Source organism: Acinonyx jubatus, chromosome C2 (assembly GCF_027475565.1).
Source record: "Acinonyx jubatus isolate Ajub_Pintada_27869175 chromosome C2, VMU_Ajub_asm_v1.0, whole genome shotgun sequence".
In the NCBI taxonomy this organism is placed as follows: Eukaryota; Metazoa; Chordata; class Mammalia; order Carnivora; family Felidae; genus Acinonyx; species Acinonyx jubatus.
The window spans coordinates 48,280,607-48,298,508 of record NC_069384.1 but is presented as its reverse complement, the minus strand read 5'-3'; the positions used below and the strand labels follow the sequence as shown (position 1 = coordinate 48,298,508).

Below are 17,902 nucleotides of genomic sequence, written 5' to 3'. Positions count from 1 at the left end.
GAGAGAGACAGAGCATGAGTGGGGGAGGGGCAGAGAGAGAGGGAGACACAGAATCCGAAGCAGGCTCCAGGCTCTGAGCTGTCAGCATAGAACCTGATGCGGGGCTTGAACTCACAAACCATGAGATCATGACCTGAACCGAAGTCGGTCGCTCAACCGACTGAGCCACCCAAGTGCCCCAGTTAGTTGGTGATTTTATGATCATTCTTATTCTAAAGGTTAAGCATCTTATGTCTTTTTTTTTTTAATTTTTTTTAATGTTTATTTATTTTTGAGAGAGAGAGAGACAGAGCGCAAGTTGGGGAGGGGCAGAGAGAGAGGGAGACACAGAATCTGAAGCAGGCTCTGAGCTGTCAGCACAGAACCCAATGTGGGGCTAGATGAATGGTGACATCATGATGTGGCCTGAAGTTAGAGGCTTAACCAAGTGAGCCACCCAGGCACCTCCATCTTACTTATTTTTGTATCCATATAATAGTGCCAAATTTATATTTGGTGAGATGAACTGGATCATATTGTTAGTCTTTATATGTTTTATTAGAATTAACGAATACAATTTTATTCCTAATTTATTTCCAGTAGTACTTTTCTATATTTCCTATTCACTAAATTACCTGCTTCTCTGTCTCATTGACGTATTTTCAGAGAGGATTCTAACTTTAGTGTTGTTTTTTTTTTAATAATTTTTTAATGTTTTTATTTATTTTTGGGAGAGAGAATGCAAGTAAGGGAAGGGCAGGGAGAGAGAGAGAGAGAGGGAGGCACAGAATCAGAAGCAGGCTCCAGGCTCTGAGCTGTCAGCACAGAGCCCAATGTGGGGCTTGAACTCAGGAACCGTGAGAAGATGACCTGAGCCAAAGTTGGATGGTTAATCGACTGAACCACCCAGGCGCCCCCTAACTTTAGGTTTTAAATGACTTTCTATTTATTTTTTAAATTAAGGTGTAACTTTCAAGTAGTAAAGCACATAAATCTTAAGTGTGCAGCTAGTGAATGTTCACAAATGTATGCACCCATAGTATCATCATTTAGATCAAGGTAAAGAACATTTCCAGCACACCAGAAGCATCCTTTGTGTCTCCTTCCATGTAGCAAAGCCTGTCCATAACCACATTTAAAAAAATGTCAAGTTGTATTTGTCTTCTATGCTTTTTTTCTTAAAGCAATTACAAGGTCATTTGTGAATCTGCAGAGATTCAAAAGCAGAGTTAAGAATAGCAGAGTTCACTAATGTGAAGAGTTTAATCACTAAATGATTCAATTACAAGCTTATGTTGAAGAATTGTTTTAGTAGAAATGGACTCAGGATTTATATATTGGACATATCTCACAGTAATTAAAATTTTTCTAGATTTATTTTAGGAGTGTCAGGGTTTCAATCTTATCTCTGTGTGGTATTTGATTAATATTTCCTTCTATACTCACTCCTCTGGATTGTAAGCTATATGGCAGCATGTACTACCCCCCCTTTCCCCATTTTATGTCTCTAATATAATTATGGTGCTCTGCACATGTTAGGAATTTGATAAGTAATTGTTAAGTAAATGAGTTAATAAGTGGGCAATTTCTGCTTTAAACAATCTTGATGGAAGGTGAAGTAAATAAAGAACAATTTTAGCTGGAATCTGAGCAGATTGCAAGCAAGATTGCTTTGAATCTAAGTGGTCATAAAAATGAAGATTTACAGAACACATAAGATAATTGGGGGAAGATTAGGTAAAATCTAAAAATAACTTCTGTGGTTTTGCTATTTTACAGATATCTTATATTGGAGAAGGCATCAGATGAACTTGTTGAACGAAGTCATATTTTTAGTAGCTTTTTCTATAAATGCTTGACAAGAAAAGAAAATAATTTGACTGAAGATAATCCAAATCTTTCGTAAGTCAGTCTTTCAATGTACTTCAGTTTTAAGAGAAAAATATGCTGTGTTGATGCTCCTAGTAAAAAAAAACTTCTTACAGTTTTTCCTAGAGTGATCAGTGTTACCATTTGTGCAGGCCTTTCAGCTCTTTCTCACCCCACTGTTCTTTTCCCTATCAGAGGAGGCTGACTCTTGCAGGCTGCATTTCCAAGTGCATGTTCTGTGGGGGACACTGGAAGTTGGAGGGCAAGGGAGGAAAAAGTCAGGTTCTTTCTTTCTTAACCTCTTTGCATTGGGCAGTGATTTTGGCAGTGGCTCTATTTCCTCTATGGGTCCCATCTTATTTATTTATTTTTTAAGTTTATTTATTGAGAGAGAGAGCAAGCGAACAAGCATGTGCACATGTGAGGGGAGGGGCAGAGAGAGAATCCCAAGCAGGCTCCACATTGTCAGCGTGGCACTCAACACAGGGCTCAATGCGGGGCTCAAACCCAAGAATCGTGAGATCAGAACCTGAGCCGAAATCTAGAGTTGGATGCTTAACTGACTGAGCCACCCAGGTGCCCCTATATTTAACTTATTTGATGGCTTCCTGTTCTATTTTATGTATATAGAAATTGATGGTTGGTACCATGCATTTAATCTTATGTTTTGTTTTAAGATTACTAGTCATTATTTGGCATAGCCACCTAGAAACTGATGAAATGAAAGCAAGTGGATTCTGCTGTGGTTTTAAATTTTAAAGTAATTTTTTAAAATTAGAAGTTACATGTTTGATCATATATAAAAGTAATATAAAACAGTGTTACATAAGTGGCATATTCCAGGGTAAGACATATATAAGGTACTAAGATACTATACTTCATATCTTATATACACACACATACACACAGTTGACCCTTGAACAACATGGATTTCAACCATGGGAGTCCATTTATATGCAGATTTTTTGGGATAAATACAGTGTACATGTATATACTGTAAATACTGCAAATGTATTTTCTCTTCCTTATGATTCAACATTTTCTTTTCTTTAGCTTACTGTATTATAAAAATATATAATACATATACCACAAAATGTGTGTTAATTGGCTTTATGTTATCAGTAAAGCTTCTGGTCAACAGTAGGCTGTTAGTAGTAGTTAAGGTTTGGGGATCCAAAAATTATATAGGTGGATTTTTAACTCCATGGCGGGGCTCAGTTCCCCTATCCCCTCACAGGTAAATACTTAGGTTAATGCTTGGCCTGATATATATGTAATTAGTTATCACACAAAGAATTTCTACAAATCAGTAAAAAAATAAGAAAGCCACAAAGCAGAGTGGTAAGGGGTATAAACCTTAATGGTAAATAAATCTCTGACAAGACACTCCAACTACTAGTGTAAGGGAATTGCAGACTAAATGATGCACAAACTCATTACTATGGATTATGAGATGCTGAGGGATCTGGCTTCTGCCCGTCTCCCTATTCTCACCTCATGACATTCTTTCTCCTCACTTACCCTCCTTCAGCTCAGCCTTCCTCCTTTCAGTTTTCAAATATGCTAAGCTCTTTTCCTATTTTCTGACTGAAATTTCTTCTCCTGGCACTTTTTTTGTATTATAACATGGTTTGTGATCATTGGTTTGTTTGCTTGTCCTAAGGTTAAACTTCATGAGGTCATGGACTTTATCTGTCTTATTTTCTACTCTGTCCCAGTGCCTTTTGCTCAGTGCTTGTAACATAGTAGGAGCTCGAAAGAGAATAATAATATATTTTATTGAATGGGAGAGAACTCTTAGACATATAATTAAAGATCTTCCAAAGAGTTAGGAACTGAGAATAAGAGATTATATTGTGTTTCCCATAACCTCTCCCATTCTCCTTGTTCCATCTAGTGTCTAATATATCAATCAAATAAGTCCAGTATGATCAGGAAATCAAACACCAACATAACAAAACCAAAGAAAACCAGGTGTCTATCTTTAAGATTTTCAAATGGAAAAGCAAATTAATAGGCTATGCACTATTTGAAAATAATTGTTCATAATCATTATAATGATTGGGTCATTCTGAAACAAAATTCAGTAAACATGTGACTTCCGATCATTTTATGAAGTTAAAGTCTACATAGTGTCTAATTCCTACCACCTTTTATTAGCTCATTCTAAATTCCATCTTCTCCTAATGTTTACTCCTGTGAGTATGGTTAAATATTCAGATGAACAGGGATGGGACAAAGATTTCTTTTCCTATATTACTTGGTATATAAATATAAAACAACTTATTTAATTCCTTGCATAAAAAGGAGGTTCTTGGGGGCGCCAAGGTAGCTCAGTTGGTTAAGCCTCTGACTTTGGCTCAGGTCATGATGTCACAGTTCATGGGTTTGAGCCCTGCATCAGGCTCTGTGCTGATAGCTCAGAGCCTGGAGCCTGCTTCAGATTCTGTGTCTCCCTCTCTCTCTGCCCCTCCCCCGCTCCAGCTCTGTCTCTCTTTGTCTCAAAAATACACATTAAAAAAAAAAAAATTCTTGGAGGCCCTGAGCCAGAAGTTACACACCACCTCTTTTCTAAAACTTTTTTTTAAGCAAGACTTTGAAAGTCTTTTTTTTTTTTAAGTTTTACTTTTTAAATGTTTATTTTTTTTAATTTTTATTTTAGACAGAGCATGAACAGGGAGAGGGGCAGAGGGGGAGAGAGAGAATCTTAAGCAGGCTTCATGGTCAGAGCCTGACGCTGGGCTCGATCCTATGACCCTGGGATCATGACCTGCGCCAAAATCAAGAGTTGAATGGTTAACCAACTGAGCCACTCAGGCACCCCCCTTAAAACTTTTTTTTGATATTCAAACTTGATTTAATATCTTCCTTCCTTATTTTCCTGATAAGATAAAGAAAAGAAACAATTATTTGTGTGTCCTAGTTCTTTTCTAGGTGGCTTTTCTAAATGCTATAACATAATTCCTTTGTGTCCCTTATGACACTTATATTTTAGCCATGGTTTTTTTCTACCCTCTTCATTTTGTGAACTCCTTAAGGGCAGCGTGGGTGATTTTTATTATTTATTCTTAAGAACCTAATAAATCTATGTTGAAGAAGTAAATGAAAGATGGATGAATAGTGGGTATTTTCAACTCATTGTCTTATAATTTCCTTATATATAAAATGAAAGGAGATGACTGTCATCTTTAAAAAAATCTAAGAATATATGCCTCATTTCTCCTGTTAACTTTAACACCTCCCTCATCACAGGTATAACATTTAGACAATTCTTTTAAGGTTTAATGATAATATTTTTATCATGCCCAGATGGAACTAAAGTAAATAAATAGGTTTAGCTGTTTACATACAGTTACTGAGCTATTTTTGGAGTCTATAAACCATTTTATAAATTGCTCCTTCTATTCTATGACATTGTTTATAAACAGTCATTAAGTTTAACAACAATTAGAAATTAATGAAAGGAAATGAGTATTATATATCTTAATATGCATTAAATATTATATATCTTGAAGAAGATGGTTAAGTAAACTGAATCTCACATTTTTCAGTGTATAAAAATGACTCCTGAAATCTGTATCTTCAATTTTTAATTTTTTATATGTAAAATACATGTATCTTTCATATTCCCAGAATGGCACAGAGGAGACATAAAAGAGTAAGAACATGGACTCGTCACATAAACATCTTTAACAAAGATTACATCTTTGTGCCTGTAAATGAGTCGTGAGTATTTCAGATTATTTAAAAACAAAATTGGAGAGTACAGAAAAAAATATTTTGTGCATTTTTAGATTAATAATCAGTAAAAGGTATGGGTATGCATCTCAAGTACTATGTTTAAATTTTCCAAAGAAGTAGCTAAAACTATGAGTGACTATATTAGATTTTGGTTTGACAAATGGTCATATTGTAAATATAGTAGAAAAAATAAAAATGACAAATGCCCATAAGACTGTAATGACTGAGACATTGAATTTTTCTTTTTTGGGCTCAAAAGAATTTCTTACTAAGTAAAAGATGAAAAGATTTTAGAATAAACCTTAAAATATTTAAGAGAACAAACTGTTTAAGCACTAACAGAAAAAAGATGATGCTATGAGTTTATTTATTAAAGCAGTTCTTCAATAGGAAGCACTGATTATATGAAAGTAAATAAATTTGAAATAACTCAGATTTTACCCTAAGTAGTCTTACTACTCATTTAATTACTTTTGGAATGTGTGGTCCATGTTATGTCAGATATTACAGTGTAGTTAATTGGTATGAAGTTTGTTTTACCCACTTTCTCAGCTGTAGATCCAAAACACATTGCTCTGCATTGTTTAGATTTCGTGTTATTAAGATTGTGTTTCTTTTTCAACAGATCTCATTGGTATCTTGCTGTCATTTGTTTTCCATGGTTAGAAGAAGCTGTATATGAAGATTTTCCACAAACTGTATCCCAGCACTCACAGGCTCAGCCATCTCAACATGACAACAAAATAATAGGTGGTAAACTTAATGTAGATACTGTTTTTAATGATGATGACAACAGTAGAATGATTATAGTGAACAATATGAGGTTATAAAAGATGGTGTGTGTGTGTGTGTGTGTGTGTGTGTGTGTGTGTGTGTGTGTATATATATATATATATATATATATATATATATATATTTGAGGGAGGGAGGGAGGGAGAGAGAGAGAGAGAGGGAGAGAGAGAGACAAAGGGGGAGGGACAGAAGGAGCCAGAGAGAGAATCTGAAGTAGGCTCCATGCTCAGCACAGAGTCCAGTGTGGGGCTCATCTCACAACCATGAGATCATGAACTGAACTGAAATCACGAGTTGGATGCTCAACTGACTGAACTACCCAGGAGCCCTGGTGGTAGTATTTTTTTTTTTTTTAATGAAACTAGTAGAAAGAATAAGAAATCTGAAATTTTCATATAGATGCCCAACCTCATGTATAGACAAAATGTAATTCTTAAGTTATAATGTTATGTCAAGTTTTATCATAGCATTTTTTATAAAATAATCTTGCTAACATGACTAAGAATTCATACTATGGATCTTCAGGCATAGACCAGTTCAGGTCTTTGGCCTCCTTTGTTAAGTTTATTCCTAGGTATTGTATTCTTTTTTTTTTTTACTAGTAAAGAAACTAAACCAATTATCAAAAACCAAAGAAAAAAATCAATGACCAGATAAATTCACAGATGAATTCTACTAAACATGTAAAGAAGAGTTAGTGTCTACTGTCTTCAAACTATTCCCCCCCGCCAAAAAAAAGAAGAGAGGCTTCCAAATTGATTCAATGAGGCCAGCATTACTCTGATACTGAAGCCAGACAAAGACACTAAAAAACAAGAAAACCACAAGCCAATATCCCTGATGAACACAAAAGGAAAAGTCGTCAGCAAAATATTAACAAACTGAATCCAAAACTACATTTAAAGACAGTTAAGTGGGATTTATTCCAGCTATGAAAGGATGGTTCAGTATCTGCAAATCAACCAACGTGACACATCACATTAACAAATTAAAGGATAAAAACCATTTGCTCATCTTAAAAGATGCAGAAAAAGGATCCATTCATGATAAAAACTCCCAACAAAGTGGGTTTAGAGGGAACATAGTTCAACAGCATCATAAAGCCCATGAATGACAACCCATACCTAACATCATACTTATGGAGAAAAGCTAAAAGCTTCTCCTTTACGATCAGGAACAAAGATGTCCACTGTCACCACTTTCATTCAGCATAGTACTGAAGTCCAGCAATTAGACAAGAAAATAAAGAAAAGGCAACCAAATTGGTAAGGTAGAAGTAAAATTGTCACTATATGAAGTAAAAATGTCACTATATATATATATATATATATATATATATATATATATATATATATATATTTATATTCTGCTACTTTGTTATTAGTATATAGAACTGCAACAAATTTCTGTACATTAATTTTGTATCTTGCAACCCTACTGAATTAATGTATTTTAAGAGTTTTTTGGTGGTGAAATCCCACATTTTTTCTCAATTTAAATGAACACATTTCTTGTTAATGCTAATAAACTGACTAGGTTTACTTAAAATTCTTAAAATTCTTACTTAAACTTCAGGTCTCTTAAACTTCTTCCATGATTTTTCCTATGTTACAACCCAAATGTTAATTCAGTAAGCAAATAAGCCTACTTATTTTGAGAAAAAAAGAAAATTACATGTTTTATAGCTGTAGTCTAAGCAGTAGGCAGAATATTAATAGCCATTGCCATTAATACTGGTCCAAACCACATCTAAATACTTGATATTAGATATAAAATAAGCACTCATTATTGCTTTATTATTTCTAACTAGATAACGATGTACATACTACTTCGACACTGTCCTTGGGCACAGAGGATTCCCAAGTAAGTGTGTTCTTTATAGATATGAAAGAAGGAATCTTTTCTATTGTTATTTTTTAGTTTTTGTTTCATTTATTTCCACCCTGGTCTTTATTATTTCCTTCCTTCTACTACCTTTGGGCTTTGTTGGATCTAACTTTTCTAGTTTCTTTAGGTGTAAGGTTAGATTGTTTATTTGAAATTTTTCTTATTTGTTGAGGTATGCCTATATCACTATAAACTAACCTCTTAGAACTGCTTTCCTAGCATCCGAAAGATTTTGGGCTAATGTGTTTTCATTTTCATTTGTTGCCATGTAGTTTTGTGATTTCCTCCTTGAGTTCTTTCTTGACCCATTGGTTGTTTAATAGGTTTAGTGTCCACATTTTTAGGTTCTGTTAACTTTTCTTTTTCTTTTTTTCTTTTTTTTTTTTTTGGATGTTTATTTTTGAGAGAGAGAGAGAGAGACAGAGCAAGAGCGGGGGAGGGGCAGAGAGAGAGGGAGACACAGAATCCAAAGCAGGTTCCAGGCTCTGAGCTGTCAGCACAGAGCCTGAGGCGGGGCTCGAACTCACCAGCCGTGAGATCATGACCTGAGCCTAAGTCAGACACTCAACCGACTGAGCCACCCAGGCACCCCTAACTTTTCTTTTATGGACTTCCAAACTGTTATGTATGGTCTAGATTTGGTGTCTTAATTGATTAAGGTAGCCACCTAGCGATTTTTTTTTTTTTTTTTTTTTTTTTGTATGTATAGACAGTAGCAGCCTTGCTATCCTGGCAGAGGCTTATGTCTTTACTGTTACTGGTGTAGGGTGGGCAGAAGAAAGGAAGTTTCCTTTTCTGTTCTAACAGTGGCACAATAGGAGACCTTCTTCTTGCTTGTACAACAGTCTTCCCAAATTAAGTTCCTTAGACCAACTGTTGTAAGATGCATAGTATGATAAAAAGGATTGTAAGGTCAGTTAAGTTGGTTAAACTCTGTGTCCTATTCATCTCTTAAAGATTCACTGTTACATTAGAATAATAAAGGTACTAAGAAGTTATGCATTAAAGAATTCTGCTTAAGTTTGGCCTGTTGTTTCCCAGATTTGTCTCCAGTGACATCATACATTGAGTTAGAGAATGTATGTAAAGGCAGGTTAAATTAACTTGTTTATCTTTGCTTGAGATGGTAACTCTGAATAGAAGTAATTAAAGTTCTAGGTTGTTTTTTAAGCTATGTCAAAGTTCTAGAACTTCTTGAAGCTACATGTAAAAGTATAAGATACTGTTTCACTAGTGTAAGAAAATAAATCAATGAATTTCTGAAAAAACAACATTGGCTCACTTTAGATGATGAAAAGGACTCTTACTTGAAATTTTAATTTCAGAGTATTTCAAACATTTTAAAGAATAACTGAACACTAACGTATTCAAACTGGTTTTAATTGCAAAGCCATAAAAATTCCCGTTTTATTTCAGAGTACCGAGACAAATATATCAGTACCAGTACCAAAGAAAATGTGTAAAAGGTAGGTACATGCTATAATAATAGTTTTCTCAGATATTTAAGTTTAATTCATGTACAAGTATGTACATCTTGATTTCTTCTTTTGATTTTCATAGGCCATGCATTCTCATACTAGATTCCTTGAAAGCTGCTTCTATACAAAACACAGTTCAGAATTTACGAGAGTAAGTAATGACAATTTTTCTCTCAGTCTGTTATCTAAAATCTCAATAATTTTGAAGCTACGATATTTAAGAATTACTGAAAAGACTGTATCAGGAATTATATTTTATTATTTTTTTTTAATTATTATTATTATTTTTTTAACGTTTATTTATTTTTGGGACAGAGAGAGACAGAGCATGAACGGGGGAGGGGCAGAGAGAGAGGGAGACACAGAATCGGAAACAGGCTCCAGGCTCCGAGCCAACAGCCCAGAGCCTGACGCGGGGCTCGAACTCCCGGACCGCGAGATCGTGACCTGGCTGAAGTCGGACGCTTAACCGACTGCGCCACCCAGGCGCCCCAGGAATTATATTTTATTATGTATTTAGTTGAGGTCTACAATGTAATCAATAATAAACATCCCCTATTGTATGTTAATATTAAAGCACTAATATTTCTCAGATAATAACTTGTATATATTGAAAGTAAAATCAAAATTTGTATTCATAACTGAACAAAAAGCATAATTTTACAAAGGAGCGTTGCAGCTATTAGTGGTTATCAAAAGTATCATTTTAGAGAAAATAAGAACTCTTTCACCTTTTTATTACTTCTGTGTGTATATATTGGGGAGCCTGGCTGTCTCAGTTGTAGAGCAAGCGTGTGACTCTTGATCTCAGGGTCTTGAGTTTAAGCCCCATGTTGAGTGTGGAGCTTACTCAAAAAAAAAGGGGGGTTGGTATTTGTGTGTGTATATAAGTGTGTGTGTGTATATGTATGTGTGTAATTTTGTAATTACTGTAGGATCTGGAAACAACTGGGAACTCAAGTTTTAAAGTAATTTATTAGTTTAGTAATTAACAAATTTAGTAATTTGTTAGTAATATAAATGAGCTTATGTGTGTGAGTTATGAAAGTTGGATTGTTGAAAAAAGTCTAGCTTTTAGTTAGAAACTCAGATGATTTTCTTTTAAATAGCAACCCTTGAAGCCTCACATATTATAATTTGTACTGTTAAACTTGGAAATTTGACTTGAGGCAACACATTTGGTAGCAATTATTTTCCATCTTTGTGTTGAATAAGTAAAGAGATTTCTACTAGAGTCACTCTACTTTTTTGATGATTCAAGGTATTTAGAAGTAGAGTGGGAAGTTAAACGAAAAACTCATCGTGAATTCAGCAAAACAAACATGGTGGACCTATGCCCTAAAGTTCCTAAACAAGATAATAGCAGTGATTGTGGAGTATATTTACTGCAGTATGTGGAGAGCTTCTTTAAGGTATGTAAAAATTGTTTATTCACAGTTACCAGCATATAATTACAAATTACTGGGCAAACAAAGAAGCAAAATATTACAGGTAATCAAGAAAGAAAAAGTGAATCACATATAATCCAGATATTAGAGTTATTTAATGGATAAGAACTTTAAAATGATTTGAATAATACATTAGAATAGAGTGAACAAAATGGATGAAAAGATGGAACCTGCTAAAAAAGATCACGTGGTTATTCTACAGCTAAAATTTCATAATAATATATCTGAAATTAAGAATTTATTGGCACTGGGGTGCCTGCATGGCTCAGTTGGTTAAGCATCCTTCTTCGACTCAGGTCATGATCTCAAGCCCCGTGTCGGGCTCTGTGCTGACAGCTAGCTCAGAGCCTGGAGCCTGTCTTCAAGATTCTGTGTCTCCCTCTCTTTCTGTCCCTCCCCTGCTCAGGCTGTCTCTCTCTCTCTCTGTCTCAAAAATAAATAGAACATAAGAAAAAAAAAAAGAATTTATTGGGACTTGTGATGAATACTCGGCGTTGTATGCAAGTGATGAATCACTAAATTCTACACCTGAAATTAATATTATACATGTATTAACTAATGAATTTAAATAAAAACTTGGAAGAAAAAATAGGAACTTATTGCTTGAGTTTAATAGCAGACTTGGATGTAGCAGAAGACAGGATTAGAATTAAAAAAAAAAAAAAAAGAGCAATAGGGGCACCTGGGTGGCTCAGTTGGTTAAGCATCTGGCTCTTGATTTTGGCTCAGGTCACAATCTCACAGTTTGTGGGTTCAAGCTCCACGTTGGGCTCTGCACTGACAGTGTGCAGCCTGCTTGCGATTCTCTCTCTCTGCCCTTCCCCTGCTCACTGTCTCTCTCTCAAAATAAATAAACTTCCATAAATGAGTAAATAAACAAATGAATAGGGCAATAGAAAGTATTCAACTGTATTTGAGAGAGAAAAAAGAACGTAAAGAACAGAATAGACAAGTGTGATGTGAGTAAAAAATTTGAATTTACATGTAATTGGAGTTCCAGAAAGATTAGGTTGGAAGAGAAAGGCAGACAAAAATTTGAAGGAAAAATTTCAAAACTAAAAGACCCATATATTCAAGAAGCTCAGAAAGCCATAAGCTAGATGAGTACAGTGACAAGCATGAGTGTTCTTTTCTAGCTCATCAGCCGTGCTATAGGTAACAGTATTGAAGACATTTTAAAAGCAAGGGACCACTCTTTGCTTTTTAAACCGTCAGCTCATTACTTCAGTCATTACCAGGGTTACTTGTGAGGCCCCTCTCCTCTCTCTGGAGGTCAGGGAGGTGAGACTGAAAGTTCCAACTCTCTAATTACATTGTTGGTTGTCTTGGCAACCAGCCCCATTTTTTTTGGTGTGGTGTTATGAAGGTGGGTACAGAAGCAGGGTATTTTTGACTAGAAGCTTGCTTGGAGAATTCTTTTTTTTCATATTTATTTTCTTTATTCTGAGAGAGCATGAGTGGGTGAGAGGCAGAGACAAAGAGACAATCCCAAGCAGGCTCTGCATTGTTAGTGCAGAAGCCAGCACGGGGCTCCTTACCACCCCCTGCCCAAACCGTGAGATCATGACCTGAGCCGAGATCAAGATTTGGACAATTAACTGACTGAGCCACCCAGGTGCCCCTTGCTTGGAGAATTCTTAAAGGTACTTTCAGCATGTGAGGGTTATAGTATACAGTTGGAACTTTTGATATAATTGGGGAGGAATGATAATATATAGTTTTAGGTGAATTGTATAGTATGTGAATTCTATCTCAGTAAAGTTGCTATTTTAAAAAGTTAGCAATTTTTCAGGGTGCCTGGCTGGCTTATCCAGAAGAGCATGTGACGCTTGATCTCAAAGTCATGACTTTGAGCCCCATGTGGGGTGTAGAGAGGACTTAACTTAAAAATAAAAAGCTAAAAAAAGTTAGGAATTTTTCATTTCTTGTAAAATGAAACTAAAACAAGTTTGAATTGTCCTGCTAAAGGGATTTCATTTTCTTTTCTCTCATTAGGATCCTATTGTTAATTTTGAACTTCCAATTCATTTGGAGAAATGGTTTCCTCGTCATGTAATAAAGACCAAACGGGAAGATATTCGAGAGCTCATTTTGAAACTTCATTTACAGCAACAGAAGGGCTGCAGTAGCTAGTTAATCTGTACAAACATGACACAGATGTCCTATAAGATTACTGGAAAGCTGCTTACCAGCATTTGTGTTAGTCAGCTCACAGAGAAGAAAATAACTTGTGGTAGTTTTATAAGTCATTGAACATTATTTAAAATAAATAAGGTATATTATTAGATTGTTGGGATCTGGTAGATGTAGTGGAAAATGGGGGTGATATAGAGACACTTATTAGAAATTAAACTTTCATAAATATTTGATATTTTTCTGATCAAATTTGCTTCTGATTATGCAATAGCATATGTAAATGTGGGAATGTTTTTGTAGATAATAAAACCAAGTGATCTGTACTTCCATATAACTGGGAGTTGAGGGGAGTTAGGTCCTCCCTGGTGCCAGCCCCAGTGCTTGTCACATTTGTTGACAAGTCACATTATATTGTAATACTATTCTTTGCGGCTCAAGCATGCAATATGAATACTATGTATTTTTTTAAAGAAGAATTTAGTATTAAGGCTTCAGAAAATGCCATTTACGGCATCCTTTCTGTATAGTGTAAAAGAAGACATGATGTTAGGAAGATGATTGAAATTGACTCTTTCAAAGCGCAGCTTATTTTTCTCAGTTGCTAAATGGAATTGTTACTCTGCTGTGATTGTTACATGTTTTCTTTTTCTTTTGATGTCATATATGGGGATCTGGGAAATTAGTTCATTCATTCAGAATGAAATTTGGAACAAAAAAAATTTAGCTACCCAAAATAGGTTTTTACAATGACATATGTAGCTCAACATAGTTCTTTGAGGTAATAGCTATATCAATATTGACTTCTATCCTATTCTGATATCCTAGAATATACGTACCCACTTTCTGTAAGTATCAAAGATAAAATTGATGTCCTCATAACTTTAATTAAAGAATACCCTCAAAATCTTATTTATTAATTGTTAGAACTAAATACATAATTTTATAGCTCTGTTTACCCAGTATTTATCTGCAAAGTCAGATTGCTCAAATTGCTTTTATATTTTTAAATTGTAGTTTTTAGAGACCTATGATCCCTATGAAGCATAAGTTTTTATTAAATGTTTAGGGAACAGTTTTGAATTCATGTGATGATGGTGGTATTATATGTGATTAAACACTTTACAACCTTTTAATGTTATCAGGAAAATTTTGAGGGGACAATTATATTGTATTTTCTCAGATTGAAAAACCATGTTTTTTAAGAATATTATTTTAATCTTCTGTTTTAAGTATCTCTTGGATTTATATTGTTAACTGTATATAAGGCAGTGAAGCAAAGGCAATTTAAGATGAAGCTAAAAATTGGAACATTTTATTTCAAAATCATGTGAATTTGAAGTTGTCAATTAAGCCTCAGTATTTTTGAATTTTTGTTAATCTTGTCACCATCTTTATATTGTTAAAGATATTTGTCTTTTGGGGATTTCTCAGAAAGATGATTATAATTACATGATTCTATTCCCAGTATGTGTGTGTATGGGAGGGGATTTTTTTAAAATGACTATTAATTATTTTGTACATCTAACTTTGGGAAAGCAAGTATGTAATACATCTTCATATGACTTCTTAACTTTTGTGTTTGTATGTTTTTCAAAGGTACCACTGTCCTTTATCATGTTTTGAAGATTGTTTAAAATTCATTTTCCTAAATTCATGTGGAAATAATGTGTTGAGAATATCAACATTTTATATTAAACATGTTTCCAATTCATCAAATTAAGGTGTAATTTTCCTTTCTTCAGAATCATGAGCCATTCTTAGAAATAAATTGTTGAATTTATAATACCCAGTGCATCTCCAATAACTGATGGTTAGATGAATTTTTCTTTCTGTCTTAACAAGCATATAGTTAATTTGATTGTTCAGGAGACATTTTTGGAGCATGTACTATTAGCAGGCAGTTTGCTAGGTACAAAACAATTATTCCTGAGTCATTTATAGCTAATGGGAGAAATGGACATATGCATAGTTTTAATATTACTGGTAAAAACGATCATAGAGTTTCTTGGGGGCTCAGGAGGGAATTCAGCCTTGCTGCATGTGTGTGTGTGTGTGTGTGTGTGTGTGTGTGTGTGAGAGAGAGAGAGAGAGAGAGAGAGAGAGAGAGAGGTGGCGGGGGAGAGAGAGAGAGAGAGATGTGGTAGAGAGGTAGTAAGAGGGTTGTCACTGGACAGGGAAAGTCTTCCTAGAGAAGATAATATTAATTTTAATTTGCAACTCTTGGGATAAACAAAAGTGGTAGCTTTTTTTTTTTTTTTTTTGTCATATCTAATCACTTAACTAGGATTTAGGAAAAGTTTAATGCCTCTTATAATCAGTTTGTTTTCTTTTTATGTTACGGGGGAAATAGGGTTCTTGTCATACAGAGCCATTTCTAACCTGGTTCTAATCTATGTGCTGTCCTCATCTTTCCACTGTCACCTGCTTTTTAATTCTATAAAATTACTCATTTATGCTGTAATTGCTTTTGGCTTAATACCAAGCTTAAGCCTTTTACTTATAGCAAATTATCTTGGGTTTTCTTTCTTTCAGTAATGTTTATTTGGAAATGTGCTGAACTAAAATAAATATGAAATGTCATCTGTATTCAGTATTTTTTTTTTTTAATTGTGAAAACGACCTGTAATTGTCGAACTATGTCTGGACTGGGAGAACTGTGAGTGGACTTGTATACTCCGAAGGCTTGCTTGACTGGAAGTATATAAAACCTTATGGGAAATCATAGGCTTTTCCTTCCTTCTGTAGAGTCTCTTGTAACTGAACTTGATCTTGTGGAAATTTGGGAACATTGTCCAGGAGCTGCTAAAAGACAAACTTCTGTGGGTATGTGGCTTCCCTGTCTACACCAACCTACCTGGTCTCTTCTCTTAAAACTGAGTACATCCCTTTGAGGGCTGAAGAAATCGGGGTTGACTATTTTAGAATTCTCAAGAGAAATGTGCTTTAAATCTTTACAAAACTTTTCTTTTTTCAGGGGCTCCTGGTGGCTCAGTCGGTTAAGTGTCCAACTTTGGCTTAGATCATGATCTCACGGTTCGTGAGTTGGAGCCCCACATTGGGCTCCCTGCTGTCAACACAGAGCCTGCTTCATATCCTCTTCTCCTCCCCCACTAATGTGCACACACACGCGTGCACACGCACACACACACACACACACACACTCTCTCTCTCTCTCTCTCTCTCTCAAAAATAAATAAAAACAAAACTTTTTTTTCTTTTTTTAGAGAACTTCTCCAAAGACACAGGACATAAGATGTAAATCCAGTGCTATTTGATAGTAAATCCTAGCTTCCACAGGGACTTTGACTAGTTTAATTGCTTTTTACTAGGTTTGTTTGATAAAAACAACTGCTCTAATACAAAGAATTTTATCTAGTCCCATTGTGGTAAAAGTTATCCTTTGTTGGTTGCGAGTTCCTCACGTACATAAACATTCTGGGCCTCATGTTTAATAGCTAATTAAGCAACACAGTTATCACATGGCTGTCATTAATATTGTATGATTAGTATGTGCCAGGCAGTATTCTAATAGTGCATTTTCTGTGTATTAACGAATTTAATCCTCACAGCAGTTCTATCATGAGTTAGCTTTATCTTCCTATCCCATTTTCTATAAAAGGAAGAAGTTATTAAGTGGTTATAACCAAAGATTTTCAAATTTCTAACGAAGGAGAGAGATTTGAAAGACAGTAACTATGACAAAACTAGAGCTAGTTTTGTGTGTAGCTCTGTATTTCTGAAGTAGATAGGTATAGTGAGTCTGGGCTTACAAATTATATGTTTACAAATAACAGGCCCTAGAAAAACCCAAAGTACATGTGAATCTATCAGGTTCAACTAGTAGATTCAGAAAAATTGTAAAGCTCAGTGAATTATATGTGAAACATTATTTTTAAGTGGACTGTCTGGTAATGGCAAAGAACGTGTTTGTAAAGAGCTTAGCTGACTGGATTAGAATAAAGAAATTGTCTCTCTCCATCTGTTCTAATTAGCTTATCTCTTCTGCTTTCATAGCCTGCTGCTTCTTTCAGAAAAGAAGTGAGAGGTATTTTGAAAGGACACCATTTTTATTTAAGCTAATTTATAATGGTTTTGGAATGGTTGTCAGTTTTCAAAGATAAACTTTGAAATGTTAGACCTTTTCTATAATAATTCGTTACTGGAAGTTTCAAGGCTTTTTTGGGTGCTCAAGGATTTTGGCCTCTCCTTATTCCTTTGATTTTGGCCCAAATGATTATGTTTCCTCATTTTGGGAAGATTTCTCTGGGTATTTTGATATTTGTCGTGATAGAAGGAAACCTTCCATCATTAACAGGTATTTAAAAAGCTTTTTAATTTTAATTTTTTATTTTTCTTTATATCTCTAGTGTATTCTCTTTAACATTATTTAATTTAATATGACCATTGTAAGAACTTGAATCAAATACTACTCTGTTAGGCTTTGATATTGCTTCATTTAAACTTTTAAAATCTCTCAATATTTTTGGTTTTCCTTTTCATTAGTAATTTCTTCTTCAGACTTACTTCCGCTTATTTCTTGTATTGAAATTGGATATATAGTTGATTTTAACA

General features: G+C 34.7%; 2 protein-coding genes across 16 annotated transcripts in view; both read left to right on the top strand.

The window, feature by feature from the left end:
- Positions 1-15,046, top strand: part of SENP7 (SUMO specific peptidase 7) — a 149,842-nt gene extending 134,796 nt beyond the window's left edge. For all 15 annotated transcript variants that reach the window (XM_053220783.1, XM_053220782.1, XM_053220776.1 and 12 more), the window contains 8 exons: positions 1,759-1,881; positions 5,482-5,574; positions 6,215-6,339; positions 8,192-8,244; positions 9,685-9,734; positions 9,829-9,897; positions 11,008-11,158; positions 13,190-15,046. In XM_053220783.1, the coding sequence (XP_053076758.1) occupies positions 1,759-1,881; positions 5,482-5,574; positions 6,215-6,339; positions 8,192-8,244; positions 9,685-9,734; positions 9,829-9,897; positions 11,008-11,158; positions 13,190-13,327 (802 nt within the window). In that variant the 3' untranslated portion in view covers positions 13,328-15,046. The remainder of the gene's footprint in view (positions 1-1,758; positions 1,882-5,481; positions 5,575-6,214; positions 6,340-8,191; positions 8,245-9,684; positions 9,735-9,828; positions 9,898-11,007; positions 11,159-13,189) is intronic.
- Positions 15,047-15,187: 141 nt separating this feature from the next.
- IMPG2 (interphotoreceptor matrix proteoglycan 2) overlaps positions 15,188-17,902 on the top strand; it is an 87,685-nt gene continuing 84,970 nt past the window's right edge. Inside the window, exon 1 of the mRNA XM_015084876.3 lies at positions 15,188-17,645. Coding sequence (XP_014940362.3) covers positions 17,561-17,645 — 85 coding nt within the window. The 5' untranslated portion in view covers positions 15,188-17,560. The remainder of the gene's footprint in view (positions 17,646-17,902) is intronic.